This window comes from Entelurus aequoreus, linkage group LG09 (assembly GCF_033978785.1).
Source record: "Entelurus aequoreus isolate RoL-2023_Sb linkage group LG09, RoL_Eaeq_v1.1, whole genome shotgun sequence".
Taxonomy (NCBI): Eukaryota; Metazoa; Chordata; class Actinopteri; order Syngnathiformes; family Syngnathidae; genus Entelurus; species Entelurus aequoreus.
In genome coordinates this window covers 82,244,742-82,270,670 of record NC_084739.1, presented here as the reverse complement: position 1 = coordinate 82,270,670, position 25,929 = coordinate 82,244,742, and the positions used below count along the sequence as shown (strand labels likewise).

Genomic DNA, 25,929 nt, shown 5'->3' with positions numbered 1-25,929 from the left:
CTAATTGGGTCGGTCCAAGAGGACCAGTAAAGGGACCCTATTGTGCAAAACCAACATTTCTTATCTATTGGTACCTGCTGTTGTGTATTTGGGATCTGCATAAGTCCTGAAATGTTTCAATCAAACCATGGAGGCAGTGCGGAGATATTTATAAAAAAATCTTGCCTCCTTTCATACTTCCGCCAAACGAGCGGTTTGGAATGTGCACAATTGGTGACGTCAAATATTGGGAAAACCGTCAGCGGATTATCCATATATGCTATAAATGTACGCAGAGTGCCTTGCGTGTGTCCGCTATTGTAGTCCGCCCTGTAGTCAATAAGCTCCTTCTTTTTCTCGATGCTCTTGTTGTGGACAGAATGGCTTGCATATGCACATGCATCCTCTGTTGTTGCCATTTCTAACACAAAGTAGCGTACAGTTCTCACTTCCTGGAGACTGCTATCCACGCCTTCATCACACACCGGCTAGACAACAATAACTCACTGTACGCTGGCATTGATCAGGCATCACTCCGCCGTTTGCAGCTTGTGCAAAACGCGGCTGCCCGTCTCCTCACCAGTACCAAAAAACGCGAGCACATCACCCCAGTGCTGGCCTCACTCCACTGGCTCCCTGTCCGTCACCGCATTGATTTTAAATTACTTTTAATTGTTTTTAAATCCCTAAATGGTCTGGCCCCACAATACTTGACCGAGCTGCTGCATCACCATACCTCGTCTAGAGCCTTGAGGTCAGCTGACCAAATGCTTTTGGCGGTCCCCAGATCCAGGCTAAAGACCAGAGGGGACAGAGCCTTTTCCGTTGCCGCCCCTAAGCTCTGGAACAGCCTTCCCCTCCACATTAGGTCAGCCCAGAGCCTGGGGGTCTTCAAAACCCTCCTTAAGACCTACCTCTTCTCGCTGGCCTTTGACCCGAGCTGAGTCCGCCCACTAGGCCACCATTTCTAGTCCCCCCCCCCCTCCCACCCCTTCGCTTTAGTTGTATTTTTCAATTTGTAGCACTTTTATTATTATTATTTTTTTTTTTTCTGCAAATTTTTTTTTTTTTTTTTTAAACTTTTTATTCGACCCCTTTTACCGTATTGCATTTGCATTGTCTTGTTTAGCACACTCATTGTTTATGTTCTTTGTTTGTTTGTTTTTTGTTTTGCTTAGTTGTTGTTTTTTTTGTTGTTGGTTTTTTTTTTGTTTGTTTTTTGTTTGCTCCATGCTTTTTTAACCTGTAAAGCACTTTGGTGCAACCTAAACAGTTGTTGAAAATGTGCTATATAAATAAAGTTGACTTGACTTGACTTGACTTGACTTATGTCTGTCAGTAGACTCGCTATGGAAGCGCTAAATACTACAACAAAGATGACGGGGAGAAGACGCTGTCGAAGTGAAGGCACGTAAATAAGACCTGCCCACAAAACGGCACATCTTGAAGAGACGGTCAGAAAGTGGCTTGAAGATGGTCTGTAAAACATCATTTTTGCACCAAATATTCCATGTTATGCAGACTACAAGGAAGTGTTTTAAATGTAGAAAAAAAATCATAATATGACCCCTTTAAGATTCTGGACAAATGATACAGCTAATAATATTTTTTTAATCCATCTGATCATCGGAATTATGACACGCCTGCGCTGTCACATTCACTTAGGTGCCGTGCAACCCTTAAAAAAAGACATGGGTCGGATGTGATAATCATCTTGGAATAATGACAAATAAGGAAGCAACACCACACAAAAGTTTTTACAACAAGAATAATTCCCCCATTAAAGTCCCTCAAAGTCACACACGCTAATAGGAGTTAGTGTCAGTTTGAAGTGGAAGCGCTTTACTCACGACCACCTTTACCGCGCTTTAACTGTCCTCTCAGCGATCCAGTCATCCACATGCCAATATTAATCCACTCAAAAAAGTGAAACATTTAAGAAATATAATAATCCATAAAGCATCTGCTGACCGGTCTTTAATTGCCGCCTGATGTCACTAATCACGCCGCGTTTGCGTGGCATCAAAACACCTAATATGCTAATTGATTGTATGGCTTTGTATGATCAATTGTATATGATATACCATGTAAAAGTCTTTGCACACTAATGCCATACATCAATATTATTTCCAGCTGAGTGTCGTTGTAATGAATAAAGTCACAGTGATGGATCTGTGTGGTCTTTATGAGATGATGACATAACTGCCATGCACCTCGCACTGCAAACATAGTTCACTTGTTTAAGACTTAAAAAGCAGGTGTTGATCAAATAACTCCCTGCTGTGAGATGTTACATGATGTTGGTGGTGTACAACCTCTTGTGCTTGTAAAAAGGGTAATAAAATAATGCATTTTTTAAACATTTTTATTTACACCAATAGTACCAATAAGAGTACAGATGAAGACCGGTATCGGTAATGAATATAGATATTGGAATCGGTATCGATAAAATCTTAACGATACATTGCTAGCATTTGCAAAAAGTCAGTACAAAACATGAAAAGTAGTGACAGGTACACCGATACAGAAGCATCAATGCATTCGGAAACAAGGAGCCTGATCTTCGAAGATCCAAAAAAACGTGCTAAAGTAAAAAATACTCTGTATTATTAGTGGGCGTGTTGCGTGTGATCTACTTAGACAGCGTACAGTTAATAGCAAGTGCAAAAGAGGTGCAGATTTGAGTGTCGGTTTCGCGTGTACTAAGTGACTTCACCATAGAGACACTCATTTACTGCACATTCATGTTATTAACCTCTCCAACCTGTTTTTGAAAAAATAGCAAACATATATCATTTGTAACAATTTTTCTGCAATATACAATTGCAGTTTATACAACGGAAACTATTGTTAGCACACTGAAGATGCGCTCGGCAGGGAGGCGCACAGCACCACTACTGGAATGATCCCGACGCAAGAAAATGCATATTGCAAGACTTTCATCATATAGGAAGAACGTTAATATATTTCCTCAATGAAAAAACAAACAAACAAAAACAAAACAACAACAACAACAGACCACAGAGCGCATCAACTGAAGTTGTTTTAATCCGCCCCTTGAGTCATCATTTTTACAGCCGAGTCTGTAACCGTGCCAGTTTGTACGGAATACAAATACTAATGGTAGTAATATAACATAGTACAATACAAACAGAGTTCCATTGTAAGTGAATAATACAAAGACACTTGTAAATGTGTTAGCATATTAGCTAATGCTAACGATGCGAGGTTGTTTACATTATGATAGCAACAAATATGCATGAAAACACTCCTACAGACATCACACAAAGGACGGTTTCGTAAGTAAGAATTGTTTTAGTTATATTGTAACACCTACAAACGTTGCTTGAAGTAATGAATGAAGAATACATACGTGTAGTAACGCTACGGACAACTAGAAGACGGAACAGCACTTGTATTTCCGGGTGAAAGGTCAGTCTAAACAGAATGGCAATGCAGCACTGCAGCATCTGCAGTTAGCAAACTCGTCCAAAAGATGGTGCCATAGAACAAACAATAAGACATATTTTCAGTATCTTTGCTTGTTTAAAAAAAAACTATTTGCATTATGGCCGTCAGTGAAGAAAATTATAAGCCGCAGGGTTCAAATGCCTTATTGTCCTTAATTCACTGTAGTTATGTTTTAATCCAGCAGATAGTGTTACTATGAAACACAAACACAGGATCAGTACAGGGAGTTATATTTATATAGCGCTTTTTCTCTAGTGGCTCAAAGCGCTTTACATTGACAAACCCATTATCTACATTGAAGCTACACTTACACCAGTGTGGGTGCCACTGGGAGAAAGGTGGGTGAATTGTCTTTCCCAAGGACACAACAGCAGTGGCTAAGAGGAGGAAAGCTGGATTCGAACCAGGAACCCTCAAGTTTCTGGCCAACTGTGCTACCATCTGAGCCACGCTGCCCAGCATTGGCCAATACAGTCACTAACGCTGACACACTCACTGACGCCTCATTCACCAATCACTAAAGACAAGCATAACAAACATGTTTGGAACTACAAATTACTTTCTTTAGTTTTTGGCTTTTTTTTTTGTAAACCTCATAAAAAAGGCGGAGCTATATGTGAGTGCTCATTAGATGGGGCAGGAGCCCACAGCAGCAGCCGCACCTCGTTAAGAAGAGCAATACATGCCTTAATGTAAAAGTCTTTCAAAGCCTTAGCCGTCTGATTACTCGCGAAACAAAGTCGCTAAAATTCGGCAACAGTAATCCCTCCGTCTCCTTCTTCTTATTCTCTGGCAGAGCAGGTGCTTTATAGTGTCTTATTGAGCATGGGCCAACAGGTGGTAAAAATCAATTTGTTTATAGAAAACACTGATAGATAGATAGATAGATAGATAGATAGATAGATAGATAGATAGATAGATAGATAGATAGATAGATAGATAGATAGATAGATAGATAGATAGATAGATAGATAGATAGATAGATAGATAGATAGATAGATAGATAGATAGATATATATATACACTACCGTTCAAAAGTTTGGGGTCACCCAAGCAATTTTGTGGAATAGCCTTCATTTCTAAGAACAAGAATAAACTGTTGAGTTTGAAAGTTCTCTTTTTCTGGCCATTTTGAGCGTTTAATTGACCCCACAAATGTGATGCTCCAGAAACTCAATCTGCTCAAAGGAAGGTCAGTTTTGTAGCTTCTATAACGAGCTAAACTGTTTTCAGATGTGTGAACATGATTGCACAATAGTTTTCTAATCATCAATTAGCCTTCTGAGCCAATGAGCAAACACATTGTACCATTAGAACACTGGAGTGATAGTTGCTGGAAATGGGCCTCTATACACCTATGTAGATATTGCACCAAAAACCAGACATTTGCAGCTAGAATAGTCATTTAGCACATTAGCAATGTAGAGAGTGTAATTCTTTAAAGTTAAGACTAGTTTAAAGTTATCTTCATTGAAAAGTACAGTGCTTTTCCTTCAAAAATAAGGACATTTCAATGTGACCCCAAACTTTTGAACGGTAGTGTAGATAGATAGACAGATAGATAGATAGATAGATAGATAGATAGATAGATAGATAGATAGATAGATAGATAGATAGATAGATAGATAGATAGATAGATAGATAGATAGATAGATAGATAGATAGATAGATAGATAGATAGGTCTTTATTGTCATTGCACAAGTACAACGAAACGTTGTTTTCAGCACAAACCCGTTCAAGATTAGACAAAACAAACAGTGTACAGGGTTACAGAACAGGAACGCTGATGGGTCGCCACAAGGCGCCCCGTAAAAGATGGGAAAAAGGTAAAACGCTGGGGAAGGATGAGTAAAAAAAATACAATCTAGACTGGGCACCTAAGGGGGCCCAGTCTGGAGTGGGAAAAAACCTCCACAGCAAAGCACATATACATATTACAACGTACATCTGGAGATATCTAGCAACACAGGGAAGGGAGTGCGAGTTCATGATGGCAGGCCGCAGCTCTCAGGCGCTGACCATCCATTCATCACCCCTATGGGATTTGCGTCGAGGGCGTTGGGTTGGGGGTGTGGGGTGTGTATATGTGGCGTATATTTTTGTGGTTGCATGTGTGTGTGTAAACCCGTAGTGTGTCTCTGTTCCGCTTAGGGATGATGTTTGATAAGGAATTATCGAGTTCGAGCCTATTATCGAATCCTCTTATCGAACCGATTCCTTATGGATTCTCTTATGGAGTCCAGATAGGTTGTTGTATATGGGAAAAAAAAACAGTATTTGGTTTAACAAAAGCTCACTTTTATTATATAATAAAAAAATAAAATCTAATAAATAAATAAATATTGACTGTTACCCACCTAAAAAAATAAAATAAAATAAATAAATATTGACTGTTGTTACCCAAAGTATATTAAGTGGGATTTTTCATAAAAACAAATATATACAGTAACACAAAAACAAGCTGTCTCTGTGATCACTATAGGTGTATAAATAATAATATATTGGTAAATAAAATCAGTCCCTTGGGCACAAAACTGAAAATAATACAGCTCTCCAAAAAGTGCACTTCTGCTGCTATTGGAACATAACTGTTTGTTATGATGCTTTGACATTTTTGCACTTTATTTCTTTATTGAAAGAAAATTCTATGAAGAGAAAAGTTGTTTGCAAATGTGGTTACAATGCTAAAAAATGAAAAGTTAAAGCTAAAAAAAGAAATACACTTTATTGAGTTAACATTATTTCTTTATGGGGGAAAGATGTTATGAGCTAGAGAATATAACAACTACACTACCCAGCATGCAACGGGAGTTACGAGCATGCGCGGTCACCCCGAAAAGTGTTGCATGTTGCCACGCTGTGAAAGTAAACGTCAAGAACTCAGCCAACACGCCTCGTCTGCATTATTTATAATTAGACAGACAACACATCTACAGTGTGATTTTGTTTTGTTTACAAGGAAAGAAAAACAAAAGTTAAAAAAGGGAGATATGTTGTATATATATGTATGTGCTGCAGTGTTGTATATATATGTATGTGCTGCAGTGTTGTATATATATGTATGTGCTGCAGTGTTGTATATATATGTATGTGCTGCGGTTGCATTAAGAACGTTGCGACAGCTGCCGTAAAGGAGGTGCGTTGCTAGCCTGGTTGCTATGTTTCCGGTTGGTGGTAAAAGTGTTGGTCATGTGTTTTTACCCTGCTAAAATCTCTCAGTAAAGTTATTCGTTGGATTATACCTTTTGTTTCGAACTTTATTACACCTTGGAGCACTTTTTCCCGTCCATTGTTTTCCTGCTTTCCCTATCTGCGCCTAATGACTGAGCTACATGACGTCATTTCTTGTGATGTCCCACGGAGCATTTCTGGTCGGGACGGGATTCCACTCTTTTTCTTTACTATAGTGGTCTCGATAACGGGTACCGGTTCTCAAAAGGGGATTCGAGTCCGAGGACTCGGTTCTTTTCTTATCAAACAACCGGGAAAACCGGTTTGGAGTATCATCCCTAGTTCCGCTGCCTTGATGTAGTACAGCTGATAGTCAGTCCAAAGTCAACAACAACAACAACAGGTGTGTGTCCATGAGAGACAAGAAGGGAGTTTGTTGTGTCTTCGCTGCACTGTCCTTCGGGAGAGTCTCCACGCCAGGGAAACAATCCAAGTTAGAATGTTTTGTATGCCAGTGAAAATAAAATGTGCTTTTCACTCTAAATTGTCTATGACTGCTCCTCAAAAACTGTGGGGCAGACAGTCCGGTGTCATCCAAGAGTGTCCACAGTTCTTCCCGCATCCTCCAATCATTTGTGGCAGCTTTGGGCTACTTTGAAGACTGACAGCAACTTCCAATTTGTCGACAAACCACAGCAACACTTACTCCAATTAGCAGATGTACAGTTGTCATCATTCCCAATAGGTGGATATCTTCACATCCTCCACAGAAAGGTTGCCAGATGTACAGTTGTCATCATTCCCAATAGGTGGATATCTTCACATCCTCCACAGAAAGGTTGCCAGATGTCCTGTTGTCATCATTCCCAATAGGTGGATATCTTCACATCCTCCACAGAAAGGTTGCCAGATGTCCTGTTGTCATCATTCCCAATAGGTGGATATCTTCACATCCTCCACAGAAAGGTTGCCAGATGTACAGTTGTCATCATTCCCAATAGGTGGATATCTTCACATCCTCCACAGAAAGGTTGCCAGATGTCCTGGTGTCATCATTCCCAATAGGTGGATATCTTCACATCCTCCACAGAAAGGTTGCCAGATGTACAGTTGTCATCATTCCCAATAGGTGGATATCTTCACATCCTCCACAGAAAGGTTGCCAGATGTACAGTTGTCATTATTCCCAATAGGTGGATATCTTCACATCCTCCACAGAAAGGTTGCCAGATGTACAGTTGTCATCATTCCCAATAGGTGGATATCTTCACATCCTCGACAGAAAGGTTGCCAGATGTCCTGTTGTCATCATTCCCAATAGGTGGATATCTTCACATCCTCCACAGAAAGGTTGCCAGATGTACAGTTGTCATCATTCCGAATAGGTGGATATCTTCACATCCTCCACAGAAAGGTTGCCAGATGTACAGTTGTCATCATTCCGAATAGGTGGATATCTTCACATCCTCCACAGAAAGGTTGCCAGATGTACAGTTGTCATCATTCCCAATAGGTGGATATCTTCACATCCTCGACAGAAAGGTTGCCAGATGTCCTGTTGTCATCATTCCCAATAGGTGGATATCTTCACATCCTCGACAGAAAGGTTGCCAGATGTCCTGTTGTCATCATTCCCAATAGGTGGATATCTTCACATCCTCCACAGAAAGGTTGCCAGATGTCCTGTTGTCATCATTCCCAATAGGTGGATATCTTCACATCCTCCACAGAAAGGTTGCCAGATGTCCTGTTGTCATCATTCCCAATAGGTGGATATCTTCACATCCTCGACAGAAAGGTTGCCAGATGTACAGTTGTCATCATTCCCAATAGGTGGATATCTTCACATCCTCGACAGAAAGGTTGCCAGATGTACAGTTGTCATCATTCCCAATAGGTGGATATCTTCACATCCTCGACAGAAAGGTTGCCAGATGTACAGTTGTCATCATTCCCAATAGGTGGATATCTTCACATCCTCGACAGAAAGGTTGCCAGATGTACAGTTGTCATCATTCCCAATAGGTGGATATCTTCACATCCTCGACAGAAAGGTTGCCAGATGTACAGTTGTCATCATTCCCAATAGGTGGATATCTTCACATCCTCGACAGAAAAGGGTCGCCAGGCACGCGGCACTCCTTCTTCTCCCAAGAGTCCGCCATGTGTCCAGCAACAAGCGCTTCGTCACGACAGCAGGTTCCCCCAAACCCAAGATCTTGTCAATTTGGTTGAGGCCAGTTAAATAGTTCCAATGTTTACATTTGGAGAGCAGTGCAAAAAGAGGCAAGAAGAAAGTTAAGACAAGACAAAGAAGCAAGCAGGAGAGGAAAGGGGAGCGTCCACCCTCCATGAGTGCCAGAGAGAAAACAAATTTAAAAAAATAATAATAATAGATTGTATTTGTATAAAGCAAGTACTGTACTGTCATCAAATGATGTATTACAGACAAACGTGTCAAGTAGGGCAGTGGTCCCCAACCACCGGGCCTGATTGGTACCGGGCCGCACAAGAAATTAAAAAAATATATAAAAATAAAAAAAGTTTTATTTTTTTTAGTAAATCAACATAAAAAACACAATATATACATTATATATCAATACAGTCTGCAGGGATACAGTCCGTAAGCACACAGGATTGTATTTCTTTATGGAAAAAATAAATAAATAAAAAATAAAAATAAATTTAAAAAAACACCCCCGGTCCGTGGGACAAATTTTCAAGCGTTGACCGGTCCGCAGCTACAAAAAGGTTGGGGACCACTGAAGTAGGGTACGTTGTTGTCATCTAAGACCCTGCATTACTACTTCTTCCTGCTGTTATTATCTGTATCTATTATGTGTTTTATTTCAACTGTATTAAAACCCACACAGATTCCACACAGTCTAGTCATACATATCTCTTATATATATCACAATACTAAATGATTTTCCAGAATCCAGACTGAGACGAGCTGCTTTTACTGAGTCACACACGCCTGGCCAATGAAAAGGTGAATCTAGTGTTGGTTAAAGCACATTATCAGTGCAGAAGTGAGTGAGTCACACTATGACGCTGCGACATGAACTAGTGCACAGCACAAAAGAGTGCGTGCTTGTGTTTGTGACGGCTGACACAATGTAATGTCATTTTTTAGATGCATAATGGCTAAGACAACATAAAAATAACCGGGGTTGTCAGAGGGCAAGAAAACTCCAGTTGGAGGGGAGGTCCATGAACACAAAAACAACATTGATGTTCACCCAGAACACAAGACAGATGACTGTTGGAAATCCACTGAATTCAAGCGAGACTAAACAAAGGTGGTACTGTGTCTGCATGTGTGTGTTGACATTTGCATGCAAGCATTACACACGGCTACATGCACAGTCTCACTGTGCTCTCTCAAAGCCTTCGGGTGCCACAGTGGGTTCCCAATGTTGGGAAGACACTCCTGCCCACTACTAAATGCATACTTGCCAACCCTCCCGTTTTTAGCGGGAGAATCCCGATATTCAGCGCCTCTCCTGACAACATCCCTTCTCCCGACAAACTCCCGGTATTCAGCCGGAGCTGGAGGCCACGCCCCCTCCAGCTCAATGCGGACCTGAGTGGGGACAGCCGTTCTCACGTCCGCTTTCCCACAATATAAACTTGCCTGCGTCATAACATCTACGGCTTTTGGGAGTGCACAACAAGTATTAGTAGACGCAGCAGAAGAAGGAGGAATACAGACATGGCGACGCCGAGCAAGATGAAGAAATACGCTTGCAAGTTCCAAATCGAATGGAAACAAGAATTTCAATTCATCCAGGACAGTTGGAAGGGGAAGGGGTATGTTGCCTGTACATTTTCTAGAACAGACTTCTCAATTGAACACGGTGGCCCAAATGATAGAATCATTCATGAACGGAGAGCGAAGCACAAGGCGGCGGCAGCGCAGCACCGGTCACAGTCCAGTATTATGGGCCACCTCGCAAAATGGAGACCCGATGGCAGCACCGGTCACAGTCCAGTATTATGGGCCACCTCGCAAAATGGAGACCCGATGGCAGCACCGGTCACAGTCCAGTATTATGGGCCACCTCGCAAAATGGAGACCCGATGGCAGCACCGGTCACAGTCCAGTATTATGGGCCACCTCGCAAAATGGAGACCCGATGGCAGCACCGGTCACAGTCCAGTATTATGGGCCACCTCGCAAAATGGAGACCCGATGGCAGCACCGGTCACAGTCCAGTATTATGGGCCACCTCGCAAAATGGAGACCCGATGGCAGCACCGGTCACAGTCCAGTATTATGGGCCACCTCGCAAAATGGAGACCCGATGGCAGCACCGGTCACAGTCCAGTATTATGGGCCACCTCGCAAAATGGAGACCCGATGGCAGCACCGGTCACAGTCCAGTATTATGGGCCACCTCGCAAAATGGAGACCCGATGGCAGCACCGGTCACAGTCCAGTATTATGGGCCACCTCGCAAAATGGAGACCCGATGGCAGCACCGGTCACAGTCCAGTATTATGGGCCACCTCGCAAAATGGAGACCCGATGGCAGCACCGGTCACAGTCCAGTATTATGGGCCACCTCGCAAAATGGAGACCCGATGGCAGCACCGGTCACAGTCCAGTATTATGGGCCACCTCGCAAAATGGAGACCCGATGGCAGCACCGGTCACAGTCCAGTATTATGGGCCACCTCGCAAAATGGAGACCCGATGGCAGCACCGGTCACAGTCCAGTATTATGGGCCACCTCGCAAAATGGAGACCCGATGGCAGCACCGGTCACAGTCCAGTATTATGGGCCACCTCGCAAAATGGAGACCCGATGGCAGCACCGGTCACAGTCCAGTATTATGGGCCACCTCGCAAAATGGAGACCCGATGGCAGCACCGGTCACAGTCCAGTATTATGGGCCACCTCGCAAAATGGAGACCCGATGGCAGCACCGGTCACAGTCCAGTATTATGGGCCACCTCGCAAAATGGAGACCCGATGGCAGCACCGGTCACAGTCCAGTATTATGGGCCACCTCGCAAAATGGAGACCCGATGGCAGCACCGGTCACAGTCCAGTATTATGGGCCACCTCGCAAAATGGAGACCCGATGGCAGCACCGGTCACAGTCCAGTATTATGGGCCACCTCGCAAAATGGAGACCCGATGGCAGCACCGGTCACAGTCCAGTATTATGGGCCACCTCGCAAAATGGAGACCCGATGGCAGCACCGGTCACAGTCCAGTATTATGGGCCACCTCGCAAAATGGAGACCCGATGGCAGCACCGGTCACAGTCCAGTATTATGGGCCACCTCGCAAAATGGAGACCCGATGGCAGCACCGGTCACAGTCCAGTATTATGGGCCACCTCGCAAAATGGAGACCCGATGGTGTAATATATGCCGAGACAAAGATGACTATGCTGATAGCTGCAAGCAACATCCCATTGTCATTTGCGGATGTTTACAACAAATCCGTGAAGAATATGTACCCGGATTCAGATATCGCTTGCCAGTACTCAAATGGCAGAACAAAGGCACTCAAAAAGTGAAAGGTAAGTGTTTTTTTTTTTTAGTAAGCAGCAAGTACAGTACAGTTAGTAGAACAACTGTGTTTTCATTAGTGTGTATTTGATAGGTGCCATTGCCCCGGAATTGGACAAGGAAGTGATGGAACTTTTCCAAAACCAAGCCTTTGGTCTGATGTGTGATGAAAGCACAAGCAGAAAGACGGATAAAGTATGTCTTTTGTATTTACACTTCTCTTGTAAAGTAATGTTGTGGCTGCTGTGAAAATTGCTTTCTAAATATATTTATATATATATATATATATTTTTTTTTTAAGGAGTTTGTGATATTGGCCAGGGTTTGCAATCCGAAAACTGAGGAGGTGGTGACGAAGTTCCTGCACATGCCAGTGTGCAACATTGGCACAGCAGAGAACCTCTTTGAGTCACTGAACACAGCGCTAAGGTCAATGTAAAGTCGCTTATGTGTAAATGTAAATATATTACAATATGCTAGGACAGTGGTTTTTTTTTAACCTTTCTCAACTTCAGTGCCAAACGTTGCGAAATCTTCAGAGAGTTTGTGGAGTTCACAGACTCAGAAACTCTGAAGATACTCCGATACTGTGCAAGCAGGTGGCTCAGCCTGCTGACTTGCATAAGTTAAGTTAAGTTGAAGTTAAAGTACCAATGATTGTCACACACACACTAGATGTGGTGAAATTTGTCCTCTGCATTTGACCCATCCCCTTGGGGAGCAGTGGGCAGCAGCGGCGCCGCGCCCGGGAATCATTTTTGGTGATTTAACCCCCAATTCCAAGCCTTGATGCTGAGTGCCAAGCAGGGAGGTAATGGGTCCCATTTGTATAGTCTTTGGTAAACCGGGTGCTCAACCAGTGGGATGCACTGCAGGCATATTTTGCCAGTCAAGAGGATGTGGAGAAGTCTGGCAAGGTGAAGATGCTGGCTGAGCATTTAACCAGCAAGAAGACAAAGTTCTTCTTCCTCTTCCTCTCCCAGGCTCTGACACCACTGGCAGAGTTCAATGTTATGTTTCAGGTCAGCCAGCCTATCAAAAGATTAACTTAAAGAATGATGATAATAAATAATGGTGTTATCATAATTTTTTTTATAACTTATAATCAATGTGTTTTTAGGCTGAAGGTTCATCGGCTGCACCGGGAGATGACCAGCCTGGTGAAAAGAATAATGGGAAGATTTCTCCCTAGCAGCCTTATTGCTGATGTCCCACTGAAGGACATCCAGTTCAAGGATGCCAGCCTACAGTTGCCAGACAACGAACTCTTTCTTGGAGAAGCTGAACAAAATTTCTTGGAGGACAACATGGATGAACTTTCCTCCTCTGTCCCAATGATGATGAAGTAAACATGATTATTGTGTTATCCAAAGCTAACTAACTGATATCCCATCATACAATGGCTGTCATTTTGGATCTGATCATGTGTCACAGGGCAGTGAGAGACTTTTTTGTAGCTGTGACCACAAAGATGATGACTGCATTCCCCCTCGACAACATCATCCTCCAAAACCTGATTGTGTTGGACCCAGAGTCACGGCATCAGTTTTCCACAAACTCAGGTGCATCCCCTTTTTTAATTGATGGCAGTAGTTGTTTAATAATCAACTTCAGAAGTTATAGAGCAGGGGTAGGGAACCTATGGCTCTAGAGCCAGATGTGGCTCTTTTGATGACTGCATCTGACTCTCAGATAAATCCTAGCTAACACGATAAGTAATGAGTAATTCCGCTGGTCATCACAGTGTTAAAAATAACCACGTATCAACCAGACTACAAAACCATGCAGCATTAATGGTAAGAAGTATTTCATTTATTATTGGTTACCTTCAGAATAACAATGTTATTAAAAAGAAAAAGAGACTTATTGTACTCTAAAAATGTTGGTCTTACTTAAAAATGCACGCACTTAGTTGTATTCAGAGTTAAAGAATATTATATGGCTCTCACCAAAATACATTTTAAAATATTTGGCTTTCATGGCTCTCATGGCTCTCTCAGCCAAAAAGGTTCCCGACCCCTGTTATAGAGGATAAGACTAGAGAAAGCAATTATATCTTGTGCTTAATTTGCTCATTTTCATTTGCAGTTATGGAGCTAGGAAAAAGTCTGCCGCAGCTGCGATTGGACCTGACCAGCCTCCGGGTACAAGTACTGGACTACCAATTGCTTGCCAGGGAACATCTTCCCCAGGAAGCAAGGATTGAGCGGTTTTGGGCCATGCTAGGGAGAGATGGAAGATTCCCAACACTCGTGCATTTGATGAAAACACTTTTGTGCGTGCCACACAGCAATGCATCATCAGAGAGGGTGTTCAGTATGCTTAGAAAAATAGTGACAGAGAATAGAAAGAGGATGGACAATTCAACCCTTAACTCACTCCTTTCCTGCAAAATACATTTCACAGATGCTGCCCACAACTATATTCCTTCAAAAGCTGTGCTTCTGGCTGCAAAGCATTGTACTTTCAAGTACAACAATGAGTAGATGAGTGTTGTGTGTGTGTGTGTGTATATGTGTAAATAAATGAACACTAAAATTCAAGTATTTCTTTTATTTATATTTATATATATATAATAAAATAAATATATATATATAGCTAGAATTCACTGAAAGTCAAGTATTTATATATATATATATTGAAATACTTGAGTTGGTGAATTCAAGCTGTAAAATACTCTCCTCTTAACCACGCCCCCAACCCAGCCACGCCCCCAACCACGCCCCCCCGGCCAAGACACCCCCCCCCCCCCCCCCTCCCCCACCTCCCGATATTGGAGGTCTCAAGGTTGGCAAGTATGCTAAATGCCAAACTAAAAAGTTACACACACACTTTTACACAAAGTTGCCTTTCAAAGAGAGCATAATAAAAGCCACATGGCCAAAGACTTTCAGCTGGCAGCCGCTGGGACAGTCTGCGAACATTACTGGTCCCAGCGGCTTGACTGGTCGGTCTGGAAGACACACACACACACACACACACACACACACACACACACACACACACACACACACACACACACACACACACACACACACACACAAATCTGTCAGAATTTGGCCTAAATCTATCTGCTTTGGTCCACTTGCTGAAAGCATCACCCCCTCCACCGGCTATGTTATTTTAAAGCCTGTCTGGAAACCTAAATAGCAAGTCTTCCTCAGAAATTGAATGCTGAGAGAGGCTTTGGGCAATAAAAAAAAGCCCAAAAATAAGTACAAACGGGACCATACCATGGAGCCTTTAATTGTGATTAACACATAAAAAGACATCATTTTAGCAAAATACCACTAGTGGTTGTGTGAGCAGTCTAGAAGTGACAACTGACTGGCCAGGGCTGTAACCTGGCAACAATGGCATGACATCATGATCGTCATTAGTTCAAGTACCAATGATTGTCACACGCACACACTAGGTGTGGCGAAATTATTCTCTGCATTTGACCCATCCCCCTTGATCACCCCCTGGGAGGTGAGGGGAGCAGTGAGCAGCAGCGGTGGCCGCGCCCGGGAATCATTTTTGGTGATTTAACCCCCAATTCCAAGCCTTGATGCTGAGTGTCAAGCAGGGAGGTAATGGCTCCCATTTTTATAGTCTTTGGTATGACTCGGCCAGGATTTGAACTCACGACCTACCCATCTCAGGGCGGACACTCTAACCACTAGGCCACTGAGTGTCTTGCCTTTCAACTTCTTGCAGGAAAAAGTTGAAAAATAATGACTCGGAAACATACAAAACGACAAGAAATGAAAAGCTTTCAGCTACAGTATTAAATTAAGCGGATGTAACAAAGGCCGGTCAGTGTGCCTGGACCATGAGTATGTTGGTAAACCTCAAGAGCAGGAGCTGGCAATCAGGTTCATAGCTCGGGCTCTTAGTTCAGTAGCTAGCGTACTTATTGCACACGCAGGCAACCCAAATTTGAGTCCTGAGCGTAACAAAAAAAGCAGGGACTGAATCAGGCGGGTTCCACTGAGAGGACACATTTGATCCGAGAGGAGACTGAGGGCGGGAAAGAGGAGACTGAGGGCGGGAAAGAGGAGACTGAGGGCGGGAAAGAGGAGACTGGGGGCGGGAAAGAGGAGACTGAGGGCGGGAAAGAGGAGACTGAGGGCGGGAAAGAGGAGACTGAGGGTGGGAAAGAGGAGACTGAGGGCGGGAAAGAGGAGACTGAGGGCGGGAAAGAGGAGACTGAGGGCGGGAAAGAGGAGACTGAGGGCGGGAAAGAGGAGACTGAGGGCGGGAAAGAGGAGACTGAGGGCGGGAAAGAGGAGACTGAGGGCGGGAAAGAGGAGACTGAGGGCGGGAAAGAGGAGACTGAGGGCGGGAAAGAGGAGACTGAGGGCGGGAAAGAGGAGACTGAGGGCGGGAAAGAGGAGACTGAGGGCGGGAAAGAGGAGACTGAGGGTGGGAAAGAGGAGACTGAGGGCGGGAAAGAGGAGACTGAGGGCGGGAAAGAGGAGACTGAGGGTGGGAAAGAGGAGACTGAGGGCGGGAAAGAGGAGACTGAGGGCGGGAAAGAGGAGACTGAGGGCGGGAAAGAGGAGACTGAGGGCGGGAAAGAGGAGACTGAGGGCGGGAAAGAGGAGACTGAGGGCGGGAAAGAGGAGACTGAGGGCGGGAAAGAGGAGACTGAGGGCGGGAAAGAGGAGACTGAGGGCGGGAAAGAGGAGACTGAGGGCGGGAAAGAGGAGACTGAGGGCGGGAAAGAGGAGACTGAGGGCGGGAAAGAGGAGACTGAGGGCGGGAAAGAGGAGACTGAGGGCGGGAAAGAGGAGACTGAGGGCGGGAAAGAGGAGTCTAACGCCGCAGCAAGCATACAAACACCATGAGCTCATGTTAGCGTGTGTGTTTATTTTTGGTTATCATTTCTTATTGGCGTATCCTCTAAATTTGCTAAATCAATGAGCTACTAACCTACATTTATTTTGGAAAGTTTTGGAGTAATACAAATACATGAGAAACTAATTGTTTCTGAAGCTTTTTTAACTCGGGGCCCAACTTTTGCAGTACAGAGGGGCCCAGGGCCCAATCAAAAATTAACAGTGAATCACAAATCGTACTCTTTTTTTAAGCGTGTTCAATAAGTATATCAAACTTACTTACAGTTTAACAGTTTACAACCTTGCCAAGTGATGTGTTAATCACAAAGATTATTATCATGGCTTAGGTCAGGCTGATTACAAAAAGAAATACTAATAAAATGTACTGCAAAAGAAGAAACTGATGAAAAATAATATTTACATACAATTTCAGTGCTAAAATGAAAACAATCCAATTAAATGAATAATGAATAATATGTTTCTTAAATAAACTGTCAATAAAATTGAAGTGCAAATGAAAATACAGCTTCATCACTTTCATCAAAATGTTTGCGCTTAAGTTTCTCTGTGACTTGAGCTCCAGACTTCTTCTGTTTGTGTGATATTGTCATTACTGCCACAAGTGGTGGAAAAGCGTATTACAACTGAGTATTGCTGCGGCCCATACGGACTTGAGCTGAGAAACTGATATTTCTTGATGGATTTGTAAATGATGTATGTAGAATCAATGTTAACTTTTTGTTCTTTACGTTTACTCATTTTTACTCTTTCCCCATTTTTACTGTTCCTTTTTTTAGTGATTATATATTTTTTAATGTGCCACACTTTGGATGCCCTAAATGAATGCCTGACTACAATGACCTGTAATGAAAGCAGATTAGTTCAAACCTATCTCAACCTTTCAAGGACCGACAATAAACCAACAAGCCAGCAATCCGCATACGGCAGTCAGCCTTTTTATTCTTCATTTATTTACTCTTCATAGCTCACGGCTGCGTGCGTTGAAATGAAAATGACAAGCGCTGAAAGGTGATGAAAGAGCTGAAGTGACGGGGAAGGCCATGGCGAAAGGGAGATAAAGGCCTTTTTGGAGGTTTGTTAGGCTTTGACAAAATGAGCAGACATCCGTCAACTGGGTGTGACAATTGAAGAGGTGACAATTGCGCACAAGCTTTGTTGGTGTTGGAAAAGCAGAGCAAAAACCAACTGAATCATCTCAACTCCAATCACCTCTAATACTGACAACATTGGAATTTATTGCATAGTTCTGGACCTAAAAAATAGGGATTCTGGAGCCTTCCATATAACATCATTTCCACATAACTTGAATGTGGCTCATGTTACTGTACAAACACCTTTTGTTGCAAGTAACACAAATGATATTAATACGGAGCGTAATAGAGTCACCCGCCCCTTCTAAAGTTACAAGGCACTCCAGGCGATCAAAAACGGGAGAAAATGAAGGTAAGCCGCAAGCATTCTAATTTGTGTCCTCTTCTACTGACGTTTTCCTCAAGGTGTTTGAGGAAATGCTGGAAGAGCATGAGAAAACACAGGCTTTGGCGTCCATGGAAGAGCAGGGAAGTCTGGAAATGGCGATTCTTTTATATTTTCTTTTTGCTCATAATGTAAATCCTATCAGTTTTTGAAGCAATCAAGGACCAGCGCGACAAAAACATGCAATTAAGTGATCAAAATACTAGTTTGACATGTTTTTCTTCATACTGTTTATGCGGGGAAATGGGCTCCTGTGCTGTAGAGGGCGTCACACCAAGAGAGGGTGACATGGAGTCTGGCAATGGAAAGAGGGGGTTTAAAGTAGCGTATTTTTCGGACTTTAAGGCGCACTTAAAATCCTTTCATTTTACCCAAAATTGACAGTGCGCCTTATAACCTGGTGCGCCTAATGTGCGTATTAATTCTGGTTGTGCTTACCGAACCTCGAAGCAATTTTATTTGGCACATGGTATAATGATAAGTGTGACCAGTCGATGGCGGTCACACAAAAGAGATACTTGCTGACTGTAAGTTGACGCCTGTTCAATAAACGACGCTAGCAAGTCCCCGTAAGCAAGCAACACCAAAATGTTGATATTTCAGTGAGAATATAGAACATTACACACAGCTCTCAGAAATCCGTCAAAAATCCGTTAGAATTTTTTAGAATGACTTTGGTAAGCTACGAAGCCGCACCGCTTGATGGATTGGCGGCGCATTCCGGCTACCGTTTCAACATACGGGTATTATTAAGGTGTGTGTAAGGACCCCAAAATGGCACCTATTAGGTAACCTATTATTTGGTGTTTTGTTGCGCAATATTATGCAAAACCAACTTTTCTTCCCTATTGGTACCTGCTGTTGTGTATTTGGGATCTGCATAAGTCTCGAAAACATACTTGCCGACCCTCCCGATTTTCCCGGGAGACTCCCGAATTTCAGTGCCCCTCCCGAAAATCTCCCGGGGCAACCATTCTCCAGAATTTCTCCCGATTTTCACCCGGACAACAATATTAAGGGCGTGCCGTGATGGCACTGCCTTTAGCGTCCTCTACAACCAGTCGTCGCGTTGATTAAGAACCATACAGGTCACACTGAGGGTGGACGTATAAACAACTTTAACACTGTTACAAATATGCGCCACACTGTGAAGCCACACCAAACAAGAATGACAAACACATTTCGGGAGAACATCCGCACCGTAACACAACATAAACACAACAGAACAAATACCCAGAATCCCTTGCAGCCTTAACTCTTCCGGGCTACAATATACACCCCCGCTACCACCAAACCCCGCCCCCCCAAACTAAACCCCGCCCCACCGTACATTTCTAACTTAAATCTGTCAGTAGAATTGGTATGGAAGCACTAAAAACTACAACAAAGGTGACGGGGAGAAGACGCTGTCCAATTGGAGACACCTAAATAAGACAGCCCACAAAACGGCCCACCCGGAAGAGACTGTCAGAAAGCGGCTTGAAGATGGTCTGTAAAACATTATGTATGCAACATTTTCACCAAAGAACCACCATTACCGTATTTTTCGGACTATAAGTCACAGTTTTTTTCATAGTTTGGCCGGGGGTGCGACTTATACTCAGGAGCGACTTATGTGTGAAAATATTAACACATTACTGTAAAATATCAAATAATATTATTTAGCTCATTCACGTAAGAGACTAGACGTATAAGATTTCATGGGATTTAGCGATTAGGAGTGACAGATTGTTTGGTAAACGTATAGCATGTTCTATATGTTATAGTTATTTGAATGACTCTTACCATAATATGTTACCTTAACATACCAGTTGGTTATTTATGCCTCATATAACGTACACTTATTCAGCCTGTTGTTCACTATTCTTTATTTATTTTAAATTGCCTTTCAAATGTACACTACCGTTCAAAAGTTTGGGGTCACATGTAAATGTCCTTATATTTGAAGGAAAAGCACTGTACTTTTCAATGAAGATAACTTTAAACTAGTCTTAACTTGAAAGAAATACACTCTATACATTGCTAATGTGGTAAATGACTATTCTAGCTGCAAATGTCTGCTTTTTGCTGCAATATCTACATAGGTGTATAGAGGCCCATTTCCAGCAACTATCACTCCAGTGTTCTAATGGTACAATGTGTTTGCTCATTGGCTCAGAAGGCTAATTGATGATTAGAAAACCCTTGTGCAAATCATGTTCACACATCTGAAAACACTTTAGCTTGTTACAGAAGCTACAAAACTGACCTTCCTTTGAGCAGATTGAGTTTCTGGAGCATCACATTTGTGGGGTCAATTAAACGCTCAAAATGGCCAGAAAAAGAGAACTTTCATCTGAAACTCGACAGTCTATTCTTGTTCTTAGAAATGAAGGCTATTCCACAAAATTGTTTGGGTGACCCCAAACTTTTGAACGGTAGTGTATATTCTTGGTGTTGGGTTTTATCAAATAAATTTCCCCCAAAAATGTGACTTATACTCCAGTGCGACTTATATATGTTTTTTCCTTCTTTATTATGCATTTTTGGCCGGTGCGACTTATACTCCGGAGCGACTTATACTCCGAAAAATACGGTACATGTTATGTAGAACACAAAGAAGTGTTTTAAATGTCGAAAAAAAAAATAATATGATCCCTTTAATACGCCTTATAATCCGGTACACAGTTAGTTATCTACACATTACTCAAAAACTAATTTATATTATGAGAAATGACTGCCGGATGAATTTTCAGGAGTGAAAAATACATAAACAGATCTTGATAGTGAAATTGCGACATGTGGACACTATGGGTCCATTCACTGTATGCATGTTGGAAATCAACTGAAACTGACTGACTTTTCCGTTGACTGTGAACAGACGTCTGCTGCTAGTCACCTCCCCTCCTCGGGGTCAAGTTAGAATATCAAGTCGTACTTTGGGGCCACAGAGGTCAAACTGATCTGAGCGCGGCTAAGTCGTGTTTGCATGAAATTCAAACACTGCGCCTTCGCTTTGAGACGTATCAAATGGCGCCGTTGGGTTCAATGCTGCAAAAATGATTGTGTCAATTTAGCAGACTTGTGTTTCTTTTCTTTCATTTATTAGCGTGAAGTCTGTGAAGGACGGCCGGGCGGCCTCAGTGAGCAGCACAAAAAAAGGAATCGGGCAGTCGGAAGGAAAAGTCATTTTTAAAACATCAAAGCGGCGCTAAATGAAAGCCAGTTTATCTTGTAGCAATGTGAGAATAGCGGCATGAAAATTGCTCCTGCCCTCCAGATGAACTCTGTGCCAGCCTCAAGTAGGAGCGTCTACTCAGCGCTTACGGCGGCTTACCAGTGAGAGGGTGGCGGCCAAGGACCAGCACATTGGGTAGGGGCATCATCACCAGCTGCTGCAGCGTCTCCTAGAATGGACAAAGGGAATAAATAAAGATATCAGTGGCTGTTTTTTTTACAACAAACTATCTCGGTTAAACTGCATGAACAAACGTATCTGGACACCTAGTGATAGGCAAAACAATACCAAAATATTTAATCAGGTATTCAAAGAACGAGATGACATGACATTTTCCAACCAAGATCCCAGATTTGGCCCACTGAGTACCACAAGGTGGTATGTATACAATCATTTAAATAGAGTAAGTTATACATGCCATAGGTTAATAGTAATAGATTATACACAGAATTAAAAAATAGAATAGTGCACAAAATGTTAAAAAAATGACAGCAAACCAAATAAAAAGCCCAAGAGTAAAAGTCACAATTAATTATGTGACATTTCAGTTTAAATATGTTGATAAGAAAAAACAATTTAAAACGGCAACATAATACATTTCAATTGTAGTGTCCCGGCAAGAACTACTTTTTCTTACGCCTCCTGTTGTAAGTAACTGATTGAGCGCTTACTCAAGGGGTGTCCAAAGTGCGCTGCACTACGCTTCTCATTTGTTTTATAGGCCTGTGCCATATTCCCAAAATACCATTTTTGAAAAAAACTACCGTATTTTTCGGACTACAAGTCACAGTTTTTTTTCATAGTTTGGCCGGGGGTGCGACTTTTACTCAGGAGCGACTTATGTGTGAAATTATTAACACATTACCGTAAAATATCAAATTATATTATTTAGCTCATTCACGTAAAAGACTAGACGTATAAGATTTCATGGGATTTAGCGATTAGGAGTGACAGTAAACGTATAGCATGTTCTATATGTTATAGTTATTTGAATGACTCTTACCATAATATGTTACGTTAACATAGCAGTTGGTTATTTATGCCTCATATAACGTACACTTATTCAGCCTGTTGTTCACTATTCTTTAGACATTTTAAATTGCTTTTTAAATGTTTATTCTTGGTGTTGGCTTTTATCAAATACATTTCCCCCAAAAATGTGACTTATACTCCAGTGCGACTTATATGTTTTTTTCCTTCTTTATTATGCATTTTCGGCCGGTGCGACTTATACTGCGGAGCGACTTATAGTCCGAAAAATACGGTAATATGGGTTTTAAAAACTGGGGATCTTTGAGCACCACACTGTTCGATTCGAATCTCGGTGGTAACAATTCGGTTCGAACCGATTCAAAATCAATATTTTTTAGTAACATTGGGTTCAGTGATTAAACACATTCCGCCATAAAATAGACAAACAGCTCTAATAACTTATTATGTTTTAATTAAAAAGAAAACTGGTTTTGTTGAATAAAATTCTACCCAAACATTTAATAAAGGCAGTTATATCCCTTTTACCGGTAAATGGACATTGTGTCACTTTTTAGCGTCATATATTGGTTTTAGGCTTTCTGTTTTTACAAAATTAAAGATATCAAACTTTAATTTTTCAGTATAGGGCTCGAAAGGGCACGTGATTTCGCAATGCATTGTGGGGGCTGGGTAGCCATTGTTGCTTGTTAAAGTTTTTGTTTCCATGGTCGTACTCAACCAGCGATTTAAAGAGAGCAACAAACTCCATTGTACAAAAGAAAAAAAGTTAAGGGACTCTACCGAAGCAAACTGGAACCCGTTCCAAAGTCCCGCCACCTTTTTTTCTTTTTAGACATTTGTTTATTGGGTTTTTAGCCACATAATTGACAGGAACAGTCAAACACGTCAAATTATTTTCTTCCTCCCACCCCCAACAAGTAACCAAAAAAACAATAATAATTATAATAATTAAATAAATACATTTGAAAAAAACAAACACACACATAAAACAACAAACAGCTACATTCCTAAATGGCCCCTGAGAGATACAACAACCAAAAAGCATACAAAAGGCTCATAAATAACCCACATGTTCAATAGTGGGAGTTCATTTGGAGATCAGTCTCTTCTACATATTTCAGAACAGCACCCTACAGCAGGGGTGCAATGAGTAGTCGACATTGACGACAATAAAATTTGTCGCCGACAATTATATTTGTCAAACCAACCAACAAACCAACTTTGGGTGTGTGCAAGACCTCGCAATTTTACATCAGAAAGAAAAGACGTCTTCCTTTCAGAGGTAAGTCAACAGGACTTGTCACTGTGTGGTGTCTCCTGGAGGAATTTGTTTTAAACTAAATATATTTCAAGTCCGAAATACACTGTGCATTAATGTGGTATATACCGTAGTTAAAGTCTTATCAGTTATTGATCTATGAATAGGGGCATTGCTTTTTTCCCCAAATACTGTAAGTTGTTTGTAACCCGCAGCTAGCTTAGCTTAGCTAAGCTAACATCCTACTAAATGATATGTGTACAAAAGAATAAAACAGGCCTTGATTCAAACTTACCAGTGTGAAAATGCCGTGAACACACCAACATGTACCAGGTGATGGCGTTAAAAGTCATGTTTGATGGTCCCACGGCTCCTATCCAGACTATTCTAACAAGACTATTCCTCGACTTGGCTTCCATGCCGGAAATAAGAAAAAATCGAACCAAAAATGTTCTGAAGCCATCATGACCACCATTGTGGCAGTTAATTATGTCGCATGTTCACGCCATGTTTTGAACTTGTTAAAGAAGACAACACAAGTTTATAATTTTATAATAGCTATTTTGTAAATAGCTATTCAGACGCCAGCCAGACTCACAAAGCATTGTGTTTACATGTCACACTTTCGAGCCCTATGCCACACTCTCTGAAAAATGTTTGGACACCCCTGACTTATACTAAAAAAGTATTGTCTGCATACATACTGTATCGTAAGCATGATACATAAGTATAAAAGTACAGGATAGTAAACAGTATTAGCCAGGCAATGTATAGGCCAAATATGTATATTCTGTATTTCTATATCGATATCGGTATGGATTTCTCCATTGACGGGTATGAGTTGTATCACTGTAGTAGAAGAAACTAGAAGGGAGGAGGTTTGTTGACTGTGAATTGAAATGTAGACCTGTGGAATGTATGACAGTGGTAATTGATGATTCATTTCAATGTGTAACTGTAGAGGTAGAAATAGAAAGGAAGAGAAATGTTATTGTTACGTGTATGTATAGGACACCTGGGTCTAAAGTAGAAGCATTTAATGATAGTTTGGAAGAATTATTGTGTAAGGTGAAGGAAAATAAAACATTGGTCATGTGTGGCGACTATAACATAGACCTGCTAAGCTCACCCAGAAATAAATCAACAAGAGACTTCTTGGATGTGGTATATAGTAGAGGGCTTTATCCATTGATCACCAAACCCAGTAGAATAACCACAAATTGTGCAACGTTAATTGATCACATCTTTATAAATGACATAAAAAATAATATAAAAAGTGGACTAGTAATTAATGATATAAGTGACCACTTACCCGGGTTTCTTACTTATGACTGTCCAATTGATAAAAAGAGGGAGGAAAAAACTCATAGATATGTAAGGAAAAGAACTGAAGAGGCAATAAATAGGTTTAGGAAGGACTTATATGAAGCAGACTGGAATGAGGTGTATGGGGGAGAAGCAAATGCTGCATATGAGGCTTTTCTTAATATATATTTATCATTGTATGAAAAGCATTGTCCGAATGTATGGAAACAAAGAGACAGCTACAATAAAAAGCCTTGGATTATAAGGGACTACAGAATGCTTGTAAAAAGAAAAACAAACTTTATAGAGATTTCATAAAAGTAAAAACAAAGGATGCTGAAACGAAATATAAGGTTTACAAAAACAAATTGATAACAATAATGAGACAAGCAAAAACAGAATATTATAATAATTTACTAGAAAAAAATAAAAACAATATCAAAGGAACTTGGAATATTCTGAACAAGGTAATAGGAAAAACATCTGGGCCTACAAACCCACCAAGCCATTTTATCAATGAGGATAATAAGATGATAACAAATATGAATGAAGTGGCAAACGGATTCAATTCTTTTTTTGTGAATGTTGGACCCAAATTGTCAGAGAGTATTGGAGAACATAAAGATATACAGAGTGGAAGCAAAGTGCTACAGTCCATGCTTCTAGGAGATGTTAGTGAAAATGAAA

General features: G+C 41.6%; 1 protein-coding gene across 6 annotated transcripts in view; it reads right to left on the bottom strand.

Moving 5' to 3' along the window:
- The window catches only part of LOC133657812 (girdin-like), a 400,246-nt gene that overhangs the window by 82,249 nt on the left and 292,068 nt on the right, over window positions 1-25,929 (bottom strand). For all 6 annotated transcript variants that reach the window (XM_062059584.1, XM_062059583.1, XM_062059578.1 and 3 more), the window contains exon 4: window positions 21,786-21,855. In XM_062059584.1, coding sequence (XP_061915568.1) covers window positions 21,786-21,855 — 70 coding nt within the window. The remainder of the gene's footprint in view (window positions 1-21,785; window positions 21,856-25,929) is intronic.